Raw genomic sequence first — 22877 nt, 5'->3', positions numbered from 1 at the left:
CAGGTGGTTGGCAAAAGTCAGAGAAAGCTCAAACTGAAACTGATAAAAGACTGTTTGCAGCACGTCTTCAACTTTATGTGGAGCAATTCTGGCAGCTGAGGAGATAGCTTTATTCAGCTCTATCAAAGCAGAGAAGCAAAGGATCAAAAAGGACCACCTAATTTATAATATAGGGATACAAATAGAATATAAAAATATACAATAAACAGCTTGATGGAGAAAACCAGAACTATCATCTTGATCTCAGGATAGAACACAGGCTGGTTAAATGGCAGAGGTAGAAGTGAGGCAGAGAACTGCATCTATCTTTACAGGACCACAGCAGGCATAAGGACAGAGGCAGCTCCACAGAACAGTTGGGAGAAACGATATAGCCAAAAAAATCATACTTTGAAATGGCATAAAAATTAAAAAAGTTGAATTAGCTCTACACATAACACAACTTTTAAAAATTACCTCTAATGAGTGTTTGGAACTCTCTGTTTTCCACATGTCCCCTCTCAAGATCAATTTTTAATGCCAGGAGGAGGGTAAAGAGGAATTTGTGGTTTTCATGCAAGCCTCTAACTGAATATGCGTGAATTTCAAAGGTAAGATGTTCAATAATATTTGAGATTCTTTTCTGAGGTACAGGAGACTTCTTAGATCTGAATCATGAAAACAAAGCACAAAGAAAGCCGTGTTAATAGCAGCAAATACGTTGGAAAGGCAAACATCTGAATAGTAGGAAAAATCTGTGTCTTCCTACTTGGCTATGGATTGATCAAATAGCTTCAAGAATTGAGCCAGTGAAGTTTGATACATATTATTGACCATGCTCATTGCTGTAAGAAGAAAATAAAGAATGCTTCCACGGGTAGCAACAGGTCGATATTCCTCCTGCGCAGTGTTAATCTTCACTTCAGTTTCTGCTGCCACAGACAACTTTTCAGCTATTTCAGCAGCTGTTTGCTTAGTTGTTTGCAGAACACCAATTAAGGATTCATCATCTACTAATGAACCTAAAAAGTAAAATAATGGATGTTTAGGACATTTTTATAATAATTTTTTCATTTCATATATACATAAAAAAGGGCCAAATTACAGGAAATATTAATAACAAATAGAAATTATTTACTGAATTACAGAAAGGTTTTAAAATTGAGATAAAACAGGATATATAATGCTAAAAATACATACATAAAATACATACTCGTACATAGTACTTCAGTTATTTTGAAGTCTATTCACTGGTACACTCAAAGTAAAGAAGACCTAGGGTCCTAAAGGAAATGGCCATTCAACAGTATTCATGCATCTCCAGCAGTCACTGATCAATTTACTGTTACCAGATTCTTTTTCCACCTGAGATAGTAATGGATCATGTTCAGGCTCCTAATGTATTGTGAAAGACTTTCAACACCATTTTAAATTAACCCATTTTACTTTGCATTTTCAATGGGTTAAGAGTTTGCCCATGATCAGATAGATATCTTATGTCATTTGAGGGGCAGAAATCTCTCAAAAATGGATTTATTTCAAAAAACTTGTTTAGATATTAAGTGTCTAGAATTGTATATAGCTGCATGTTATAGTACTAAATCCCTCGTACCCCTCATTCTCCTACCACTGGATGTTCTCTTATTGTATCTTAGATGGATAAATCAATTTCTGTATGGAAAGGTTCTAGTGTGAATCAGTTTAATCTGCCTAATCTGAATAATCCTTTGATACAGTACCTTTGGTTGCACTTAGTTTGTAAAGAAGATTGTCTTCCAGTTCTTTCATCTTCCTCTTATTAGAAGTTACATCTTCCATGAGTTTAATTCGTTCTGCCTCTAATTCCTATTATTAAAACCCAAGAAAATGGCATGACACTTTATGGACTGCAACTATGAGGGATACTTAAAATTCAGTTCTGATTTTTCAAGTTCATGAATTGTGATTGAAGATACAGGTGAAGAGTTGGTTACGGTCACAAAACGTGCAGTTTTCTGGTTTGGGTATCTAAAATGTTGCTTTAATAGCAATTTTTTTTAAGCAGTGCTTATTCAGTATCTTATGACGTATCTTATCCATGAGAAATACCTGTGCTTAATTGTTTGTGTCATACTGACAGTCATATGTAGAAGAGCCTCCGGATGTATTTTTGTTAGTTGGAAATATCTATACCGAATCTGAATAAAATTTTAGAAAATGGCTGATATCTTTTACCCATTTGAACATTTCATCTTCCCTACATACCAAAACATGTTGAGTGAAAAAAAAGAATAAATTAAGCATCACTATAGTTTATGTGTACTGTTAACTTACCTGTTTTTCAGTAAGTATTACTCTTCTCAGTAACTGATTCTCAAGTCCTTTCATTGTAACAGTAAAATCAATAATTGATGTTTTTGCATTAATTTCAGGCGTGAAAGCAGGATTAGGTAGCTTTGTAGTAATGTAGAGTCTAAATGAATTCATAAGATCTACTTCCTTATCACCAACTCTCACCTGTGGAGTAAGTTCAAATAATATTAAACAGAGGAAAAGGAGCTTTATTAAACACAGTAATATTGACAAGAAAAAAAATTAACCTTATTTGAAATGCCAAAGAGAGAAATTTTATTTTACAATTCAAATTTGTCATGAAAATATCAGTCAATGACCAAACATAAAGTATATTATAAATGCAGCATTCCCCTCTAGCTAAATATAGGGGTTACTTTCACTGTGGGTTCTGATTAACAGCTTCAGAACCATGTGGTTTAGGCTTTGGGCTTCTAATTACACCTCAAATGAAGATGGTGGAAACTGCTGACCCTTGTAGAAATCATTATTCTCTTGTGTTCAAGAAAAAAGAGGAATTGCATGATCCAACAATGTAACATAAATTATTGGAGATAAATTCTATCTTTATCAAGATTAAGCAGATCTCAAAGAATTTTTCCAAAGCAATTCAAAATTTATTCAGAGTTTTCCAAAGAAATTTTTACAGAGTTAAGATATTCCAAAATTGCAGTCTAACTCGAAAGCTGCATGTGCACAAGGAAATCTGATTACTGTATAGCATAATATGAATCATAGAATTGTTAGTGTTGGAAAAGATCATCCAGTTCCAGCTCCACTACCATGGGGCGGTCGGGGGACATAGGCGGCTCCAACATATGAGCCTCCAAGGCCACTTCAAATAACTGCTTTACAAAGGAGTAGGACCAAGCTACTCCCTTCAGCGTATTTGCACTAACATTCAAAATAAAACTACTGCACAAAAATAGCAACCATTTTACTTTCATTATTATCAGCAATCTTGTCTACCCTCTCTCTCATATCCCAGGCACTTAATTAAGATTATTTGATAAAAATAAATTACATTATTATACATATATGTACATTTTATATATATATATATATATATACACACACACATACACATTACAATACATTATTTAGAAATAATACAGCATGTGCATTCATTTTATTTCAGAATGTTTGAAAGGGATCTGTTGTTAAGATTTGGGAGTGATTTATTTATCTATTGATGGTCAGAAAGATTTTTCAAGGCTGGGAATAAATATTATTAATAAATCTTTGTGCTTTTTGGCTTGTTCCATCAGAAAACAGCTTTAAACTGATTAAAGATTTTTGCAGTTGCCACAATCAGTGCTTCCCATTAGGAAGAGATCTTTTCAATTCTATTAATTCTGTTAAAGTGTGAAAATCAAGAGAAAATATTTCAAGCATTCAATAGGATAAAAATAATTGGTTCCAGTTTGGAATCTTCAGTGATAACTTTAGCAGTTAAACTCAAATTTTAGACTCATCAACTTACTATACAGCTGAGGCTCTGTCTCCTGTATTTTATTAGTTCTGTTTGATTCTTTACACTTTACTGAATACAAAGTTTACCTGATTCAGCAGAGGTTTGGAATAATGGTAAAATATCATTTGTCACAAAACTACCTATTCCACTTCTTTTGTTTGATTACTAACTTTAAATGCAGATCCAGATTTCATGAAATTCTTTTCTAATACATTATCAAGGACTGGATCCAACTCTTCTTCTATATCTTCAATCAGGAGTGATCGGCCCAGTGAAAGACTGTCTTCTAGGTGCTGTCGGAAATACTTGTCATTCAGAGTTGTTACCTCAAAAAGCAAATTATAAATTGGTGTAAGGGCAAAAACATTTCCTGAAAGTCTTACATGAAAATCACAGATCTAACTATGGAAACTTTTTCCGTTGTTTCTGTTGGTTGCATTTTAAAGAAAATAATATAAATGTTGACTATGCAGCAATTTATGCAGAAATACTTCTTGTGTGTACAATGAAAAGTACCATAAAAAGGTTGGCTGTAATAGAATCCTCAAAACTTCGTTGTGAGAGTAATAATGTACCAAATAAAACTGGTACAGCTTTTTGTATATTGAAGATGTTATGTGTATTTTTGAAATCAGAGACACCTAACCTTTAATTTTCTGTTCTATGTCCTGAGGACTAGATTTTCTGATTTTGGCTTTGAAGTGTTGAGAAATTCTTTCTGGAAATATGAATTCAGTCTAACAAATGAATTGCTGTTACAATATTTTGAACCCAGACTGACATTTCATGAAATGGGATTCATAAAACCTGAATAAATAAACTATATATAATTAACTAATACTAAATCCTCCAAAATTTATTGATATTCAGGATATAAGAGTTTTGCAACATTTAGGTTAAGGGTTTTAAAATGCAGATTCCCTTCTTCATGCTATATCACTTGGGAAAATTCATTTGTGATGCAAATGGTGACACATGAACTTTTTTATATTATACTTCATGAGCAGACATTTTACCCTGTTGGATTAAGCTATAAAAGAGCTATGAAGTAATGTTAGGACAGGCAAATTTTTATTGGGTTTGGTTTCAGCTGGTTGTCCTCAATTTCTTTTTGTAGCAATAACTTCACGTATGAACATCCTCTCAGGTTCTATCTTCTGGACTGCATCAGTTTAACTGCTTTGCTTACATTTTCAGAGCTGTAACTTATCCTGCCTTTGTCTGTAATGTTACTAATAGTTGCCCAATTTACTCTCATTTAATGATTTCATATTTTAGTCTTTTGCTGTACTTATCACGTCTTTGTCCTCTTTTGTGTAGGGAATATACTCACCAATTTTGAACAAAAGGCTACTTCCTTCTCTTTTATGCTTCTTGATAGATTTTATACCAGTTATATGGTCTTGGTCTTTTTCAAGTCCTTGAGTGGGATTTACAGCTCTTGTCAAGTTTCCTGCTGATGCATCTACATAATTGTCAGTCTCCATACATGTTAAAGTTATCTCAGATTACACTGACTCAAATGCAAACCTCCTCTAAAGTAATAATGTTTGAAGGACTATAATAGAGCACGTTATTTCTCTGAAATTCTGTTTACCTGCAATTCATTATCCTGTTCTTTATTTTTAACCCATGTTTTCCCTTGAGTTTGTGGGTCTACCAAAAGCGGGTATCTAGATGCCTTAGTGACAATGATACCATTCTGAATTGAGAGATGATCTCCAGGCAGTCCTTGAAGATTCCACTCACTAATCTAAAGAACAAAGTAAAAAAAAAAATTAAAAAAGGTAGTTTGGAATAAAATATCACCGGAAATATCCTTCAATTACAACTGTTCTAAGAACAGGGACATCAAACCAAAGGGGATGCATATCTAAACCTGCTGAAAAATTATTAATGTAAATGTAAAAATATTTCCAGGAATTTATTTTATCAGTCTTTTTAACTACATAGAATCATAAAAAATATATTTTAAAAGTGTAAAGATGTCAAAAGACAGCTTGACAGACAAATTAAACATTGGGATTAATTAAAAGAAAACCAAGCTAAGAGAGTTTTTGGGGATTAATATTTACTGAAGGAAACTTTAAGATTCTGGCATTGCTCTCTTTGATTTCTCATACATTCACATTAAATGAAAAGACTTTATGCACTCTTTTTTAAAATTGCAACCAAACCCACTGTTTTAGAAGTATCCTGGTTTTGCCTGAGACAGAGTTCTATCTCTTCCTATTAGATGGTACAGTGCTGTATTTTTTTTTTATTTAGTATGATAATAATGTTGATAATACTGATATTTTGGCTGCTGCTCAGTAGCGCTTACCCTAAGTCAAGGACTTTTCAGTGTCTCATGTTCTACTAGCGAGGAGGTGCACAAAAAACTGGGAGGGAGCATGGCCAGGACAGCTGACTCAAACAGGCCATAGAATGCCATGCTCAGTGAGGGAATTACCCAAAAGAGGCTTGACTGTGGTTTGAGGATGGGCTGGGTGTTGGTCAGCAGGTGGTGAGAAATTCTACTGTGCATCACTTGTTCCTCTCGGGTTGCATTATTATTATTATTATTAGTAGTAGTATCAACATTATTATTGATAAATATTTTTTCAATTATTAAATTGATCTTATCTCAGCCCAAGAAGTTTATCTTTTTTTTCCAATTTTATTTTCCAGTGGTACTTCGATGCTGACTGGGCTTAAACCACAACAAGAGATGTATAACTGTGGTGATGGGCTCTCAAAATAAGGTACTCAAAAGTGTGCTTACTGGGAATGGTCTAATTTTATATGTCACTTATTTATAACTTTCTTACCTATCTAACCCATTGCTCAACACCCCAATGTTTAGCGAAAATTGCCAAGAGCATTTGGAACTACATAGCACAGCAATATTGAGAATTTTGGGGATTATAGTTCTGCTCAAAGCAAGCATAATTTCTGCTAACACTTACAGAATATGATAATAGAAATTCAACCCTCCAAGCACCAAGAACTTACTGTTGGTTGATCTACCAACATAGAAATGAGGTTCAAATCTTCAGAAAAGGGGATTTTATGAGCTTTCAACTCTGCTTCCCATAAATCTTTAAGCAAAAGATTCCTGAAGTCTTGATTAAAAGGTCCACAGTATGAAAGAAAGCCTGTGCAGAGCAGTATATCTCCCACAAGTCTAGAAAAGGAACAAAATCATAATTAAAAGGTAATTTACAAATTCAATTCCTATTGATTTAAACAACCAGCTTTTGAAATATAAGATTTCAAACAAATAGTTTCTTTGTGTTAGCAAAGTATTTTTGTGGCAAAACTTAAGAGTGGTATCGTAAGAAAACACCACAAAACAATAAAACCCTGATGACAACTATTTCTTCTCTCATAACTGAAGCAAGAAAACTGTTTATTTCTTAAAAATATATACAATATATGCATACATACAATATATATGCAATAAAATATTTATCGAGGATACAAACCTAGTTCTATTAGAACGAGTAGACCTCACCAGAAATGCCCAGTTTCCCCACAGGAAACTTTTGGTGATATAAGTGTTCTACAGAAGCTGAGCCTATCTGAATGTTTTACTTCCCCAGTGACATTGGAATGACGTGCAGTATTAGGGGGCTGGAGAAGCAGCTGTTATACAGGCACATAACAGCACTAGTAATAATCTCTTTGGAAGTAAATTCCAAAATCAGAGGTATTGTTCTTAACTGAAATACAAGCACTCAGCACTCATGTATTCACTTATGGGAGGAAAATTCAGATTTCAGGATAGTTCATTTGATTGTGTTGCTATATTACGATTTCCAGGAAGAAAGTTATGTACGACCATTAAAGCTACTAAATTGCTTACTAGCACTTTCAGTTTTTACATGTATTTTCTTTTTTTTCTGTAATGAATTTGATACCTTTTAATCTGAGCCTTAAATTCCTTGCTTTGCTGAGTCCACCTAACTTTCTCTCCACTCAGTCCATCTATAAGCGCAGAGGCTGCTTGCATCTTTCTTTTGCATGCTTCTGCATCGTTCTCCAAGTCCTAAAATTGAAAAAATGTCCTACATAAATTAATCATAAAATGCAAAACTTTGGAGTTACTTTATATTTTTTCATCTTCTTATATTTATTATTGCTATTTTATTTATTTAAAACTCATTCATGAGAACTCTTAAGGGCATCTGTTGTGTATCATGCTCCTATTCACCGAAATAAGGGAATAGGAGAGAATATAGATTTAAATCTCTTACTTTTATACCTGAATCTCATCCATGCTACTCAAGGTAGCTGGCGAATGTGTGTTTGCAGCAAATCCTGACAGTATTGTATGTAAGTATTTTTCATAAGACTAAAATACTTTTGTCTCACCATTTTCTCCTTCATTGCTGCATCAAACTTTGCCTGCACTTTATCCAGTTCAGCTTGCTTTTCATCTAATTCCGCCTGAGCCTTATCTTTTTCTGCATTAGCTACTTTCAGGCGACCTTCCTGTTTTGCCAGATTAGCCTGCAAAGAGAAGAAATATTAAAACAACAATCATATAAGACATGAACATAAATCAATGAACTATTTAAGCCTGCTTAGCTGGTAATAATGAGACAATAATACGTCAAAGTAACTTTTATATAAATATCAAAAACAATTAATCTGAAAACTATATCACATATGGACTGCAGATAAGATTTTTTGTTAAATAGCAATAGAGTTCCTACTATATATTGTCAACATTCCTTTAGAAAAATTTACATTTCAAGAAGCTGGTTAAGAAGGCAAAGTTTCTGATCTGTATATATTGATTAGACTAGAGGAACAATCACTCAGTCTTCTTACTTGACTATATGTTTTATTTTCTTTTTTATTTGTACATTCTGTAGTGACCAGCAATCATAACAGGAGATTGGCCCTTTATCATGTAACAATATTGCTTTGAACCACTATAAAACAATAGTCCTAAAACAGTGAATCTTCCCATTGCTCCTAAAATCATAATTACAGTAAATGCAAGAAATGAATGAAATTATTTTTGAATCATTCATCTGTGTTATCGTTGCTTTTGTAAATAACTCTTCTACCAGAGACAAAAATGTGCAAAATGTTTGGAATCAACTTATGCTTTGCTCTTTTTTTTTTTTTAAAGTGTGCTACATTTAGGGGAAAATCTTTGTTTAGAACGAAAAATCACTGCCTTTGAGTTTCATAAACATGAAAAAGAACACCCACAATAAAGTAAAATTTACTCTTAAAAATGTTTTACTCCATTTGCTTCCTACTATTGCAACACAGCTCCTTTATTGATGTGAGCTCTGAATCTCTTCAGAAAGCCAATGTTTGGGCAAGATATCAGTCCTCCACTGCATTTAAGTTACTGTGTGAAAGCAAAGAAGGTAAAATAACTGCAAAGCTCTATTTGCAGGACTCTTTAGAGAAGGAATGAAGATCCTGGTACAACCTTTTGAAAACAATTATAAAGTAATTATAACATTATAAAAACAAAGACTGTAAACACCTTTCCTATACACAGTAAACCAGAGCACATAAATTTAATCTAGGCTAATTTTTTGTTCTGCGTTCTACCTAGAATCAAGAAGAGAATACAGTTTTTTCTGCTCTTATCATCTTTAGCCACTAACATCACAGGCTATTATGTCTGAATAAAATTATCTATATCTATATTTGTAGAATCCTATTAAATTAAACTAAACTAAATTACATGGTAAGCAAACACAAAGCAAGAGATGTTGTATTACCTTAAGAGGCAAGACTTCTCTGTTAACACCATAAAATACCACCATGGCTTGTGTCCAAGAGAGGAGTCCTGCCACATTGCCACACACCTTTTTAGCATTCATCAGTGTATAGTCTTCCATTTCAAAGTAAGGCTGGACTAATTCTACTGTCTCATCATTGATTGTATCCCTAGCAAAGTTCTGTAGATTGCTCAAGAATGGGCCACTCATAAGCTGCAAAACCCAACATATTTATGAGTTATTTAAACATTTTACATTCAAAACCTTGTTAACAGATGACTATTTTAAAAAGTGTTCCCAAAATTCTTCTGTAAGCAAAGGTAATTCATATAGTAAATATTACAGCTGTGTTAGTCAGTTGTAAATCCTCCCACACATCTTTGATTGTTTTGGAGTTTTAAGCAAGTACACTCCAGTAACTAGGTTGGAAAGTTATTGATGTACTTTCCATCTTCTATATTCCTGTGTTGACATTTTAAAAGCATTTAAGAAACACCATGTAATTAAAAAAAAAGAATGAAAATAAAGCCTCAGAGATATATTTGCAACTTACCTGAAGAATGCAAAAAACTGCTTATGCATTTGGAAATGTGATTTAAATTCTGAAAAGTGAAATCATTGGGTTTAACTTTTTCTTATGAGTGTTTAAGTATTTTGAAGACAATTAATGGAAAAACTGCTTAACCCATTTTATTATGTCAGTGGAAAACAAAAGGTTTTGATGATTTCTTAGTTACTGTAAAAGCATAAATAAAAAGCAAGAGCACTATTTGTATCCAATATACATAATTTTTCATCATTTGCATGAAAAAATATCAAGGTAATAATATTGGCATATTAATACACTAATAGACATAGAGAACAGAATTTAAAGAATGGCAAGAGAAGCCATGGAAATCAAGGTGTATCCTGAGAGAAGATCAAAGTCTGGGAGGAAAAAATGGCTGGCTGACCAAGGAATTTGGGCCAGGAATATTGAAACACAGAATGGGAAAAGCTACTATCTCTTAGTCATTTAATTAATCTTTCAAACAAACAAGGAGCTTGAATGGCTCAGAAAATACTTTAAATGTGAAGATACAAGTTCTCAAAGAGGGCTTTTCCAGAATGTCTTTAGCTTATGTATGGTTAGCATGACTGGTTTGATTTCTTTATTTGCTATCAGGCCATGTGCTAGTAACAGGGCAAAGAAACTCTAAAGCTCCTACTGCAAAAGGCTCCAAGCAATTCACCTGCTATTTCTACCAGATAAACTTCATCTATATACTATCTATGTCCATCCTAAAACTATATGTTTGCCTTTCTACAAAATTCTGTCGTGTTTTCGGTAAACAGCATAAGTTCTCTGATATGCAAATTGCTATTTCTGATGTTTAAGAAACACTGTTTGAAAACTCTACTTACTTTTAATGATTCCGCCCACGATGGCTTGCAGCAAGGCTTTTCTGGATCCAGGGTGACTGGATCCAGTTTCTTTTGGAATAGTAGCAGACAACAGTCCATAATCCTCATAATCAGGTGAGGAGGTTTTGCAAGTTTTCTAACAGTAGCAATATCCTCTGGCTTGATAGTCTATTTGAAGAAAGATGTAACAAAATACTTCATCAATACCATTATTCTGTTTTCCTACTCAATATCTTGATTTTAATGTTTGTTTGCAATGCTTTTCTCTGAAGTAAATTTGTACTAAGTACATATCAAAAGAAGCAAGAAACTTGGCTTAGTTTAACAAACTTCATAGGTTCATGAAAGTTTAATAATTGTAATGAATATTAGACAAGAATATCTTCCCAGTACTGAAGACATCACTCAAAAATAAAATTTACATACAGCAACATTAACTTAACTCATCAGTCTAAGTGTTTGAAGAAAAGTACATTGAAAAATTGCATGGAACCTAATTAAAATCAGTTTCCTTGATAAAATAGTATTTCAGATTTTTGAGTGTTATTATCATTTATTCTGAGATGGATTTGGTTATTTGTGTTGAGTTTTAAATTATTATAAGTATGAGATACCATTTTTAACTTAATTTCCTAGAAGCATCACTGTCACACTTTGCTTAGTTCAACCATTACAAAATTAATAAATTATTAAAAAATTCAAAAATAATATATTAATTTGTGTATAAAAATACAGGCATAGCACTACCTGTATAGAAGGAGTAGTTACAGACACATTACAGAAACCATTCTATAAGTCCACACATTTTATAAGTGAACTTTGTAACCATTTTTGGAAGTTTCATTCATCTCATTATCTAAATGACAATGTAAAAGCAAACATTGCTCCATTTTTTTTGCTTTTTCCACTCAATCATTTCTGTCACATAAATTCTGGTAACTGGAACAGAAGGCTTAAGGATATAATACATCATTGATTTCTGATTCCAGAGTTCTTTACTGTTTAATTTTTCAGGGCAGAATAATGAAATTATGTACCACAGCAATGCCTCCAAATTTCTGAACCCTGATTCTGATCCTGAATACCCCTTGTTTCCTGTTTCTCTCAAAATAAAATGTGTTTTTTTGGTGAAGAGACAGCCTTTCATTTGTCTTAAAAGACAGGTAAAACTACTTAAGTGTAAATTAAAAACATTCTGTTAGCACAAGTAGTATTCTCTTGAATTCAGAGTAACAGATACTCTAAAGGCATCTGTAGCTTTTGGAAAGATTTACACCTTCATAATGATCAATTATTAGGGTGGAAGCAAAAAATAATACAAAATAGTTTCTATGTGTTTAAGGTAAAATGTGAGTGCCATAAATATTCCTGAGAGACATGTCCACCAACAGTGAAGAGCTGATGACAGCAGTCAAAACCAAGTGACAAATGTATGTTGGTGGCTCCAGCCTTTCACTGGTAATGCAAATAGTACTATACTAATGACAATGCAAGACTTATTCACTTTCAGTGCTTCTTCTGCTGCTTCTAATGCTGGTTTAGCTGCCTCCAATTTTTTCTCTGCTTCCTGTTTTTCCAAATCAATTGCATCTACGATTTTTTGTGCTTTATCTTTCACACCCTGGACTTCCTGTTTTATTTTAGATGCAGCTTCAGCACTTTCTTTGACTTCTTCCAGTACCTGTAATTGATAATAAACACAAAAAATGCATAAATCAAAATGGTGGAACAAGTGATTATCAGACACAAGATAAAACAGGTATATAACAGCTACTTAAAATATAAAGCTAACCCTAACTAACTACAGCTAACTATATATGGCATCATATAACTATGGAATAAAAATTAAATGTGAGAAGTTTAATTTCATCCCTTTCTATTATATATTTCTCTCTTACGAGATTAAAGGCCTTGAGGAATGCAGGCAGTCCCTTAGCAATCACCAGCCAAAAGTTTGCTCTCTATATTAAACATGCACCATCATGGTGCATTATGGTATCTTCCAGAAAACAGAAGGTCTATATTAATCCATTCCCTAGCACACCTTTCCAAAGAGTAATTTTGGCAACCAGATTTCTACCAGACCACAAATCCCACGAACACACGGATACCTTGTTAATGGAAAAGACAAAATCTGAAACTGAAGTGTGATGAACATTTTTCTAAGGAATTTTGAAATAGTAAAGGCCATTATCATGTTAACTTCTTATCTGCTAGTAAGTGCACATATAACCCCAAATTTAACAAATGTTAATCAAGCACACACACACAAAAAAAAAGCCATGGAAAAAAGGGAACATGATACTTATATGAGTGGGTAAGAAATGGTAGAAGAACCAGGAAAGCACTCAATCTCCGTTGGTTGAGTGAGGTGAGGCAGTCTTAAAAGTGCCTCACTTTCAGAAGCAAATGCTAAATCAACAGGCTACAGAGAGAGGACTGAAGCCATAGAGAGAAGACTGAAGCCTCATTTTAGACAACAAGACAAATTTTTTGGATTGTGCAAATTATGAGAAAATTCTGCAATAGCATTTTACCCCACTTGATATTCTGATACTACTTAACACTCAAGTACTTACTTTATCTGCCTTAGCAGATGTCACAGCCAGTTCCTTCTCCTTAACAGCCAACTCCTTGGAGAGCTTCGCAACAGATTCACTGGCCTCCATTAGCTTGGAAAGACCTATTAATAAAAAGACAAAATTCAGAAAAATTGAAACATCTTTTTTTCCTAGTTAGATAATACGATCTAGCTTCAGATCTCACATGCCTTGTACCTTGTGTTCTCATTTAACTTTATGCAAATTTAAATTTATGTCTCATTTAATTTATATAAAGGAGAGAAAGTATGTGTAAGCAGTCATATTATCATGATTGTGCCTATATTTTATATTGTGTCCTATATTTTATATTGATGTCCTATGGATATAAATTATTTCACAGGCATAAAATTATTATAAACAACCTTAATTCTCCAAAGGAGAAATCCATACTACTTAGTTTTAGTTTGTTATAGCTATAAACCGTACCTAAAATTTTATAGCTGGGATATTACCTGCAATAAAATATGGTTATGCTCATATAGACTTCTTAAAAAAAAAAAGAGGGGGCTATGTCAAGGATATGTTGTGTCATAAAGTCATGGGGCAATCAGAAAATCCAAATGATACTTCATTTGTGTCATTGAATGAAGAAATGACATAAGGACCCATGACTGCCTTCTAATAGGCAGTTCATTCTAGAAAGATGTGGGAAGAAGTGAAGCCAAAAGTGGACCCAAAGATCACAGCAAGATTATGATCTCCAGCTCCTGAATATTGATTTTACCGTCTCCTAGTGACAGAGAGTGTAGAAAAGCACATGTATGCTTAGGGCCAGTCTCGTCATAGCTCTTATATGTGCTGAAGAAACCATCCATAGAGGCCACTCAGCCTAACAGCTCATAGAATTGAGTCCAACTCCTGGCCCTGCACAGGACACCCTAAGAATCACACCATGTGTCTGGGAGCATCCAGAAAGAGATGAGCTTGGTCCCTCTATAATTATTATATATTCAATCTTTCCCATGCATTCATAGATTCTTTTTTTCTCTTCTCTCTTGCTCACAGACTTGTGCAAAGATATTTTGGCCAATCCTGAGCTCCACATTGCATGCTGAAACTTCTCCTCACCCCTTTCTTTATCACTGAATCTTTAAGTCATACAGGTTGCCTGGAAGCAATTCCCCTTATTGCCCTCTCTCCCTAAGGGCTTGAGTCAGCACACACTTGCATTTACACTTTTGATGTGCACTGTTTTTCTGTGATGGCTCACCAATTTTCTGCTACTGCATTTCACACACACATGCAGTCTCTTCCAGTATATCTCTTGTTCTTCTGAAACAGTTGCCTCATGATTAGGCTACTGCCATTCTTCAGAATCACAGAATCATCAGGGTTGGAAGAGACCTTCAATATCATCTTGTTCAACTGTCAACCCAGCACCACTATAATCACCCCTAAACCATATTCCCAACTGTCATGTCCTCTTGAACACTTCCAAAGACGGTGAATCCATCACCTCTCTGGGCAACTTATTCTAATGCCTAACCACTCTTTCAGTGAAAAAATATTTTCTAATTTCTAATCTGAATCTCTCCTGGCACAGTTTATGGCCATTTCCTTTCATACTTTTACTTGACACATGGCAGAAGAGACCAAACCCCACCTCACTGCAGTCTCCTCTTGGGTAGCTGTAGAGAGAAATGAGGTCCACCTTAAGTCTCCTTTTCTCCAGACTCAACAACCCCAGCTCCCTCAGCTGCTCCTCATAGGATATGTGTCCTAGTTACAGGGGCCAGGACCAGTTTATCACTATGTGGGTATAACCAAAACTGTGTATTCTACATCCTCTATGTTATTTCTGATGGACTGTTAATAAATGGATCATTTGCAGCAGCTGCCCAGGGCACACCTGACACTTTTCTAGAAATTAGTATTGATTGAGATATTTCTTAGAATTTTCCCAATTTACAAGAAACTTGAATTGGCCCAGACATCTTTACATACAGGACAAACATTTCAACAAGGAGATGAAAAGAGTGACACTATCTCAGCTGAGCTTAATAGCGTTAAATTGAAATTCCATATCAGGATATTTTAACAAACTGAAACAACTGTCAAGGCTGATATTTTTAACCTTCGAATTCTTTTTGGACATTAGATGAAGAAGATTAAGGATTAAAAGATGGATGTGTGAGATGGTAGCTAAATAATTTACAGTAAATTTTTTGAGAATGTTCCTTAGGATGCAGTTAACAGTGGAACACATTTGTAGTCAGCGATGACCAGTGTTTTTGTTCTTTTGTAATACATTTTATCTGTGCAAGTGAAGCTAATTAGAATATTTTTTAACTGGTATGAGTATTGCCTATAAGCTGAGACATGGTTTTCTAAGCATCAGTGATATACAGATGCTGCAGTAGAACATATACATGTACATGTTCACATGCACACAATCATTTTGTTTTGAAGACCACATAGGAAACTTGTGATGACATGTCAGAGGCTACTAAAAACTACATGACATTTTGTTGACAGTGCTGAAGCTACTTACATTACTACTTTTGCGTTATTTTTGGAAATAGAAAAACTGTAGAAAGAATACAAAAAACCCAAAATGAAACCCACCATCTGAAATCTTCAAGGTTCTCAGACTTTTACCCTATCTCAAAGAGGACTGATAATAAGTCCTGATTTCAGGAACTGGCAAGAGACCCATAGAGGAAAATTTACATAATGTGAAAATAGATCATTTGAGATCATACATGGAAATATACACTTACCAGTTTGCATGCGTTCAGCCTGTTCACTAATACTCTCTAACTTTTCAGTATAAACTTCTTTGTAGCCATTGACAAAAGAGAGATAAGATTTAGGTGTTACATAAGCTCTTCTTCGATACCTAAACCAAAGAATATTGGCAACGTCAACTTCGTTTTTTGATATGTACATATGTACATATGATTAATTCCAATGAAAGAGGAAATTATATAAATCAAGTCTCAGTTCATTCAAAAACTTCTTCATAATGCAAATCCTTAGTACCAATTACATTGTTTTTATCCACATAAGCAATATTAAAGATTGTTGGATAGTGGGAATGAAGATAAAGACTTTGCAACATAATAATTCTTTTTCATGTCCTTAGGATATATTGATATAACACATTAATTTTTTATTAGTCTTAAAATTCACTTACAGATTCATATAACACAATGAGTTCAAAAAACACTATCATGAGCAACATTTTTGGGGTTAATTGTCGCATTTGTAGAAAATATTACCTTTGGAAATAATTCTCGCAGCTTTCTGAAACTATATCATGAAAGACACCCATGGTTTCCACTATTTCCGTTCTAACTGATGGAGAGCAGACTATATTAAATTCTGAAAGAAAATAACTGGATACAGCTACAAGAGCTTCCTTTGGCCATCGACTGAACCAGTCCATGGTGCACCCTGATATCAGACCAGGAAATTTCAAGGAACGTGCACGGAACTTCTCACCGACCTGAAGAGAGTATCACTGTTAATTTACAAGACGATTCTTAATCTAAGGTCAATCAAACTGTTTAATTCGTACAAACAACTAAGTAGTATATTTTTTCGACGATTTTCTGCTTAAAACACCCTGAATTTTTTTTTCTTTTCTAACGGTATTCTGCTACATTTTCAACATTCAATATTTTATGAAATTTGAAGAAAGAAGTTCATGACAAATGAATATGTTTTAATATTTTGAAATGCCAAATACTTTATTTTCATTTCCAACAAAATATTGTTTTCAAGTAACAAGCAAGGATTTCAAAAAGATACATTCATTGATATATATTAAGAAAGAATATTGCAGGGAAATAAAATAATAATACTTTAATGTGCAAGGAATTATGTAATTTTTAACTATTTTGATGTTAAGTTCTGACAACTTTACTATTATTTTTATTATCTCAGCAATTACAACTGGACTTCGGTAATCTTATTATGCATCTTAAAAATTCCTTAAAAATATAAAACTTGACTAATCTTCTCACACCATATAGGACAGTTTAATAATGGAAGTAAGGAAAAGAAATACAAAGAAAAAACTTACTGGAGAAAAGCAGAGGACAACATGCAAATTCCTCTTTGCTCGAGTTAAAAAATATTCATAGAGATTATCAAAGGTAGGAGGATGCCGAGGCATCTCTTTTTTCATCACAGCTATTAATGCTTGCGTGATTTCATCCAATTCATCCCGAGGAAATAAATTAGAAATCTTTTTATAAAATAAAAATTGATAAAAAATTAATTGCATGGATGTAATTATTATAGAACTTATAAATATTTTTCTGTTTACATGTGTATATCTCTCTCTGTACATACACAGTTTAGACTAAAAACCAAATTCTTCCTTGATTTAGACTTACGTAACTCAATTAAAAACTAGGAAGTCTAACTCTGGAAGAGTATAGATCTTGACAGGTCACTGAATCATCATGTACTTTTATATTGTCCTGGCTTACATTGAAATAGAGATAAAGGGAATATATACCCAGAGTACTCCCTATTTTAGAAGTTGAAATATTTTAATCATTCTCGAGTCTACAGCTTATTACCAAAATAAGTAAGCTAGTGAGAACAAATTTTACAGTTTCCTGCTTCCAAAGTACATTGCCTGTCAAGTTGAGACTCTTACCTCGCCTGAAGACAGCAGATTATTTACGTATTCCAAAAATGACTCCTCTTTTATTTCATTATCAGTGAAAATAAAAGTGATGCCTTGTCCATCTAGTCCAGCTGTTCTATACAACACTTTTAGATCATCTGCCAGATTGGTTACATTATAGGATCTAGGAGCAATAAGGAATATTACCTCTTAATTAAAACCAACCCATAATACTGCTATTTTTTGGAATACAGCATTTTATAAATGATAATGCAAACATCTTACATAAAAATACAAATTTTGGCACAGGAATAGCTAACACATTGTCCACCCTTTTCAAGTCAGACTAAATCCAATGTTGTATGCAAATCAGACAAGAATTTATTGGGAATAAAAAAACCAAAACACCAAAACGCCCCCAAGCCCCCCCCACAATACCATAAATGTGATTTATATATTTCTTGCATTTCCTACCTGGTTAAAGTGATCTGAAATATTTTATAGCCAGCAATGAAGGAGGCCAACTTTGCAAGACTTTGTTTTCCAGAACCACCAACTCCAACAAGTAAAGCATTTCCATATGCTGTTCGGATAATCCGGGAAATCTATATAGGAAATAATGAAAGAAAATATTGCTAATAATTTTAAATTTAAATATTAACTAGCAGAATTAAAAATCTATTATGCTTTACACTTAATTTCCCATATTACAATGTAAAGATTATTAAAAGGATACTTGCAGAAAATTTTTCCTCTCAAAAGAATATTTGTAAATTCTTTAGGAATTTTGTGTAACTAATGAAGAAGATGCATATAAGAATATAGGATGGTTATGATCAGTTACACATAGGATTTAAATACATAAATACATTTAGAGCTCCATTTTATGTTGAAGGCATCTTCCTGAATGTATTTAGAAATATCAACAAAAAACTTTAGCTAGAAGAACAAACATAATACATTCCTAATTTTAGGAATCTGAAAGACTTGGACAGAGTTAAACTATCCTTTAGTATTACCTTCTATTTTATCTACCTGCAACATTTCCTTTGTGATAGTTTTCTTACCAAGTCTCTCTGATACAAAAGCTGGATTACAAATTTACTGTCTTACTGTTTTTTCACACATGTCCTCTATATACATCATCTCTTCTTTAGTTTTATTATATGTTAGTGCACTATTACTTTTCAGATTCTTCATTATGCTTTGGTCCTCATGTAAATTATGCATGAAATGCAAAAGATTGGCATCTACATCGAGCCTTTGAACTATAATAATTTTTTCCTTCTAAGAAATTTTGGCTTAATGCACAGTTTCCTCTAAGCCTACCCAGATAACTATATTAAAGAAGTCTCAATATGAAATTATGCGGGTGACTAAATTTATTGTCACTTTAGCACAAAGAAGCCCTGCTCTCACTAACTGCATCAGAGACTTCCAAGGTCTTCTGAAATTCACCTAGCATCACATGAACTATATTTAAATAGAAAATCATTTACTTCTGCTTAAATGCAAAACAAACACTTATTTACTTCCTTTGTGGTCGGCTAGAAAAGAACAAAACATCTCCATCTGGTTTTGTTTCAGAGCAACTTTTAAGTGTCTTTCAGTAAACAGATCATCCAAAGTAATTCCTGAGATAACTAACACAACTTCTTAAACCTGAGACACAGTGCTTCAAAAAAATCTCATACTTTGTCTTTATTTCCCCCCATGAATTAGATTCTGACTTCAGATGAATTTCTTTCTTATATATTCCTTTCTGCATAGGGGTACAAATGATTGTAAATTGAGAACCATACTCTACCCTAAATTCTACACATTGATTCTACTGCAGCCTCGATTTATATTTCTTTTCATGCCTCCCACCCAGTCAGATTCTAACTCATGTTGTTTTGGTCACCTGTCAGCTGAACCTTTGAAGTGTTCTCTGAATTCCAAATTATTAAAAATCATTCCACATACAAAATATAAATGAAAGTCTTTATGAGCTCACCTTTCCCATCAAGGAAAATCTTCATACCTCTGAATACGTGGAAGGTTAAACAAATATATTAAAGAAGGAATTTATTATAAAACATGTAAACAGGTAAAATGATTGTAGCTCTTTCCTAGTTCTTGAAAATGACTAGGCAAAAATGGCAAGAAGGTTTGGGGATAAGAGTAGCTTTCCAGAATGTGCCCTCTAAGCGTAGCTTGCTTAAATCAGGACACTGTTGCGATATTTAAACTAATAAAAAAGTAACAATACAAAACCTTTACAAGATGTGTCATTGCATCCTTGAAAAACACCAAGTCAAGAAATGATCCTCTAATATTTTCATTGTATTGTCCCTGATACGCCCGCAATTTTTCACAAAGAAATTCAAAGCTTGGAACCTGAAAACGAACAAACAAAAAAACAAAATCAGTAACAACACTAGTATGACCCTTCACAATTTTAAAGCTGTACTATTTTTACACAGACTTCAGTTTATACATTGGCCAGTGTAATGATATTATCTTGCTAATTCACTGTAAAGATTGTAAGTGTGTTTAAGCAGAAACGTTTTGCTAATGGTGAAAAAAAAAAGAAGCACAGAGAATAGGAATGAATAAAACACACTTATATGGCATTATTAACTCTAACATCACTAAAATAATTTATTGCATACTAACCAGAAAAATCCAGATATATTTTCACAAAAAATGTGGTAGGTAGTCAACAAAAATTTCTGTATTATAAGAGTTCAGCAACATAACATAAATTAAAGGAAAACTTCAGTGCCTAGTATTTTACGTGTAAAATGAAATACCTCTTCATAAACCTTTGGTGCTTGAAGTTCAGCATCTTCTGGTTCCTCACCAGTAGCTTCAGGTTCATCCCGTAAAAAGTCTACAAAATACGGTTCAGCTTCAAGAACTTTGGTTAAATCTGTATCCACATATTCCTCCATTGTTTTAGCAATAGTTTTATCAAACCAGGCTGTATCTTCAGGAGTATTAAATCTAAAAATCATAAATTATTACAACTTTAAAAAAAATATTTCAAGTTATGTAGGGAGAAAACAGGTAATTAAATACTAAAGAAAACCAACACAACATTTAAAAGAAAAATAAATATTAGATAATATATAATAGACAATAGTCACAGAAATGGATTAGGTAACATTCACAGAAATCAAATGCTTCCATACTCTAAAGTCAGTCACATAAAACATAAAACAAAAAAAATAATTTTACTTCCAACTTTCACCTGGAACTAGGCAATGACAGACCATTTAATTTTTCAGATGAGACAGAATGAAAAAGGGTGAATTCTCTCCCAAAAAACCATTGCTAAGTGACCCTTATCATCTTAACATGCAGTAGAATAGCATAAATTATGTTATTATAGCATTGCCTATGAAACTGCAATGAGACAAGGAATAGTGAAAGGAAGATAAATATATGTCAATACAACCTGATTCTATTCTCAACCTCCCTTACACCAAAACCCATAAATTACAGAGGGGAATATACGTTGGGGTTGGAGGGAGTAATAAAACAAAGTCTGCAAACAGATACTAGTGACTACATGTCATAGTTTAAACAACTTTATTTGCTTCCCCTGATTTTAATACAGATCAGATCTTTGACTGCTCTGTCAAAGTAGTCTGTTGCTATGATTATCTGAGAAGCAACCATGAATGCTACTTGGTAGTTACTGACAAACATAAAAAGCAAGAGCCACATAGACCCCAGAAAAAGTGAATTCCAACTGTGAATGTCAAAGTACAAAAAACCCCAACTTTCATTTATTGACTTCTTTTTCTTCTCAGTGATACAACTGAGAGGAAAATAGAATAAACATGAAAAAGCTCAGTGCTCTGGGTTTTCAAATAAGAACTGAAGAACTGTAGTGCAGAGACAGCCTAGATATACATTATAAGTTTCATTCTTGTTAGAGGGGTTTCATGATGACATTATAATACTAACCACTAGGAAACCTAAAAGCCATGTGCAGGAGGGGCCTGCATGACTACACTCTCTCTTACCCTCTTTCTAGTATATAACATATCTGCAAATACATATCTTCCATGGATTTTTTAAGTCCCCACAACAAGTAATAGAAATAAAAGACTGTTTCAGTAAATGTCAATGATATTACTCCTAACTTGAAATCAGAAAATAATACACTGTATACTGCATCAGTGGGTCTGATCCTAACTTTAAATTAAAATTAAACATTTTTCCCCTTTTTATATCAACAGCACTCTGTGGTACATATAAATGCATATGTGTATATGTATATATATCAGCCAACGTGAAAGTTTGTATAATACATGATAGTTCAGGCAGTTAGAAATATCAGCACTCTTAAGATTTTGTGGTGGATTTGCACTAAGTAGGCTTTCTCTGGTTACAATAATAATAACTATTAAAGTCAGCAGAAAAGTCTGGCCTTCATTTTTGTGTTCTTGAAAACTGATGAATAAGATTTCCTTCTAGATTTCCTGCATACATTTACTGAACTTAGCATATGTATCTTAGGAGAGAGGAGGTAGTGAGCAGGATTAGAGTTCTACTTGGGGTATTGAAACTGGTCATAATAGAAATCTTCCTCGGCTCTTAACTCAAGTTTGCTAATGCACTTTCTGGGGAAAAATGAGACGGCCTTTGTCAGTAATTCAGAACTCTCATGCAAGAAAATGAGGGATTCTAGAAGATACAGGTGGGGATGGTAAATAAAACTTTTTAACAATGGTCTATGAATAGTTTGTAACATTTACATGAAATGTAGGGCAGTT

General features: G+C 33.5%; 1 protein-coding gene across 3 annotated transcripts in view; it reads right to left on the bottom strand.

Annotated features, from left to right (window-relative positions):
* DNAH8 (dynein axonemal heavy chain 8) overlaps positions 1-22877 on the bottom strand; it is a 129014-nt gene that overhangs the window by 27769 nt on the left and 78368 nt on the right. For all 3 annotated transcript variants that reach the window (XM_017806688.1, XM_017806687.1, XM_017806686.1), the window contains 20 exons: positions 20904-21096; positions 20365-20487; positions 18583-18713; positions 18139-18292; positions 17554-17718; positions 16748-16974; positions 16247-16365; positions 13503-13606; positions 12428-12604; positions 10924-11091; positions 9520-9732; positions 8141-8278; positions 7687-7814; positions 6779-6950; positions 5382-5537; positions 3955-4110; positions 2293-2475; positions 1719-1824; positions 749-1001; positions 457-647 (listed from right to left, as the gene is read on the bottom strand). In XM_017806688.1, coding sequence (XP_017662177.1) covers positions 457-647; positions 749-1001; positions 1719-1824; positions 2293-2475; positions 3955-4110; positions 5382-5537; positions 6779-6950; positions 7687-7814; positions 8141-8278; positions 9520-9732; positions 10924-11091; positions 12428-12604; positions 13503-13606; positions 16247-16365; positions 16748-16974; positions 17554-17718; positions 18139-18292; positions 18583-18713; positions 20365-20487; positions 20904-21096 — 3257 coding nt within the window. The remainder of the gene's footprint in view (positions 1-456; positions 648-748; positions 1002-1718; positions 1825-2292; positions 2476-3954; positions 4111-5381; positions 5538-6778; positions 6951-7686; positions 7815-8140; positions 8279-9519; positions 9733-10923; positions 11092-12427; positions 12605-13502; positions 13607-16246; positions 16366-16747; positions 16975-17553; positions 17719-18138; positions 18293-18582; positions 18714-20364; positions 20488-20903; positions 21097-22877) is intronic.

This window comes from Lepidothrix coronata, unplaced genomic scaffold (genome assembly GCF_001604755.1).
Source record: "Lepidothrix coronata isolate B3197 unplaced genomic scaffold, Lepidothrix_coronata-1.0 Scaffold16, whole genome shotgun sequence".
NCBI classification, from domain to species: Eukaryota; Metazoa; Chordata; class Aves; order Passeriformes; family Pipridae; genus Lepidothrix; species Lepidothrix coronata.
This window is presented reverse-complemented; position numbering and strand designations above follow the sequence as displayed.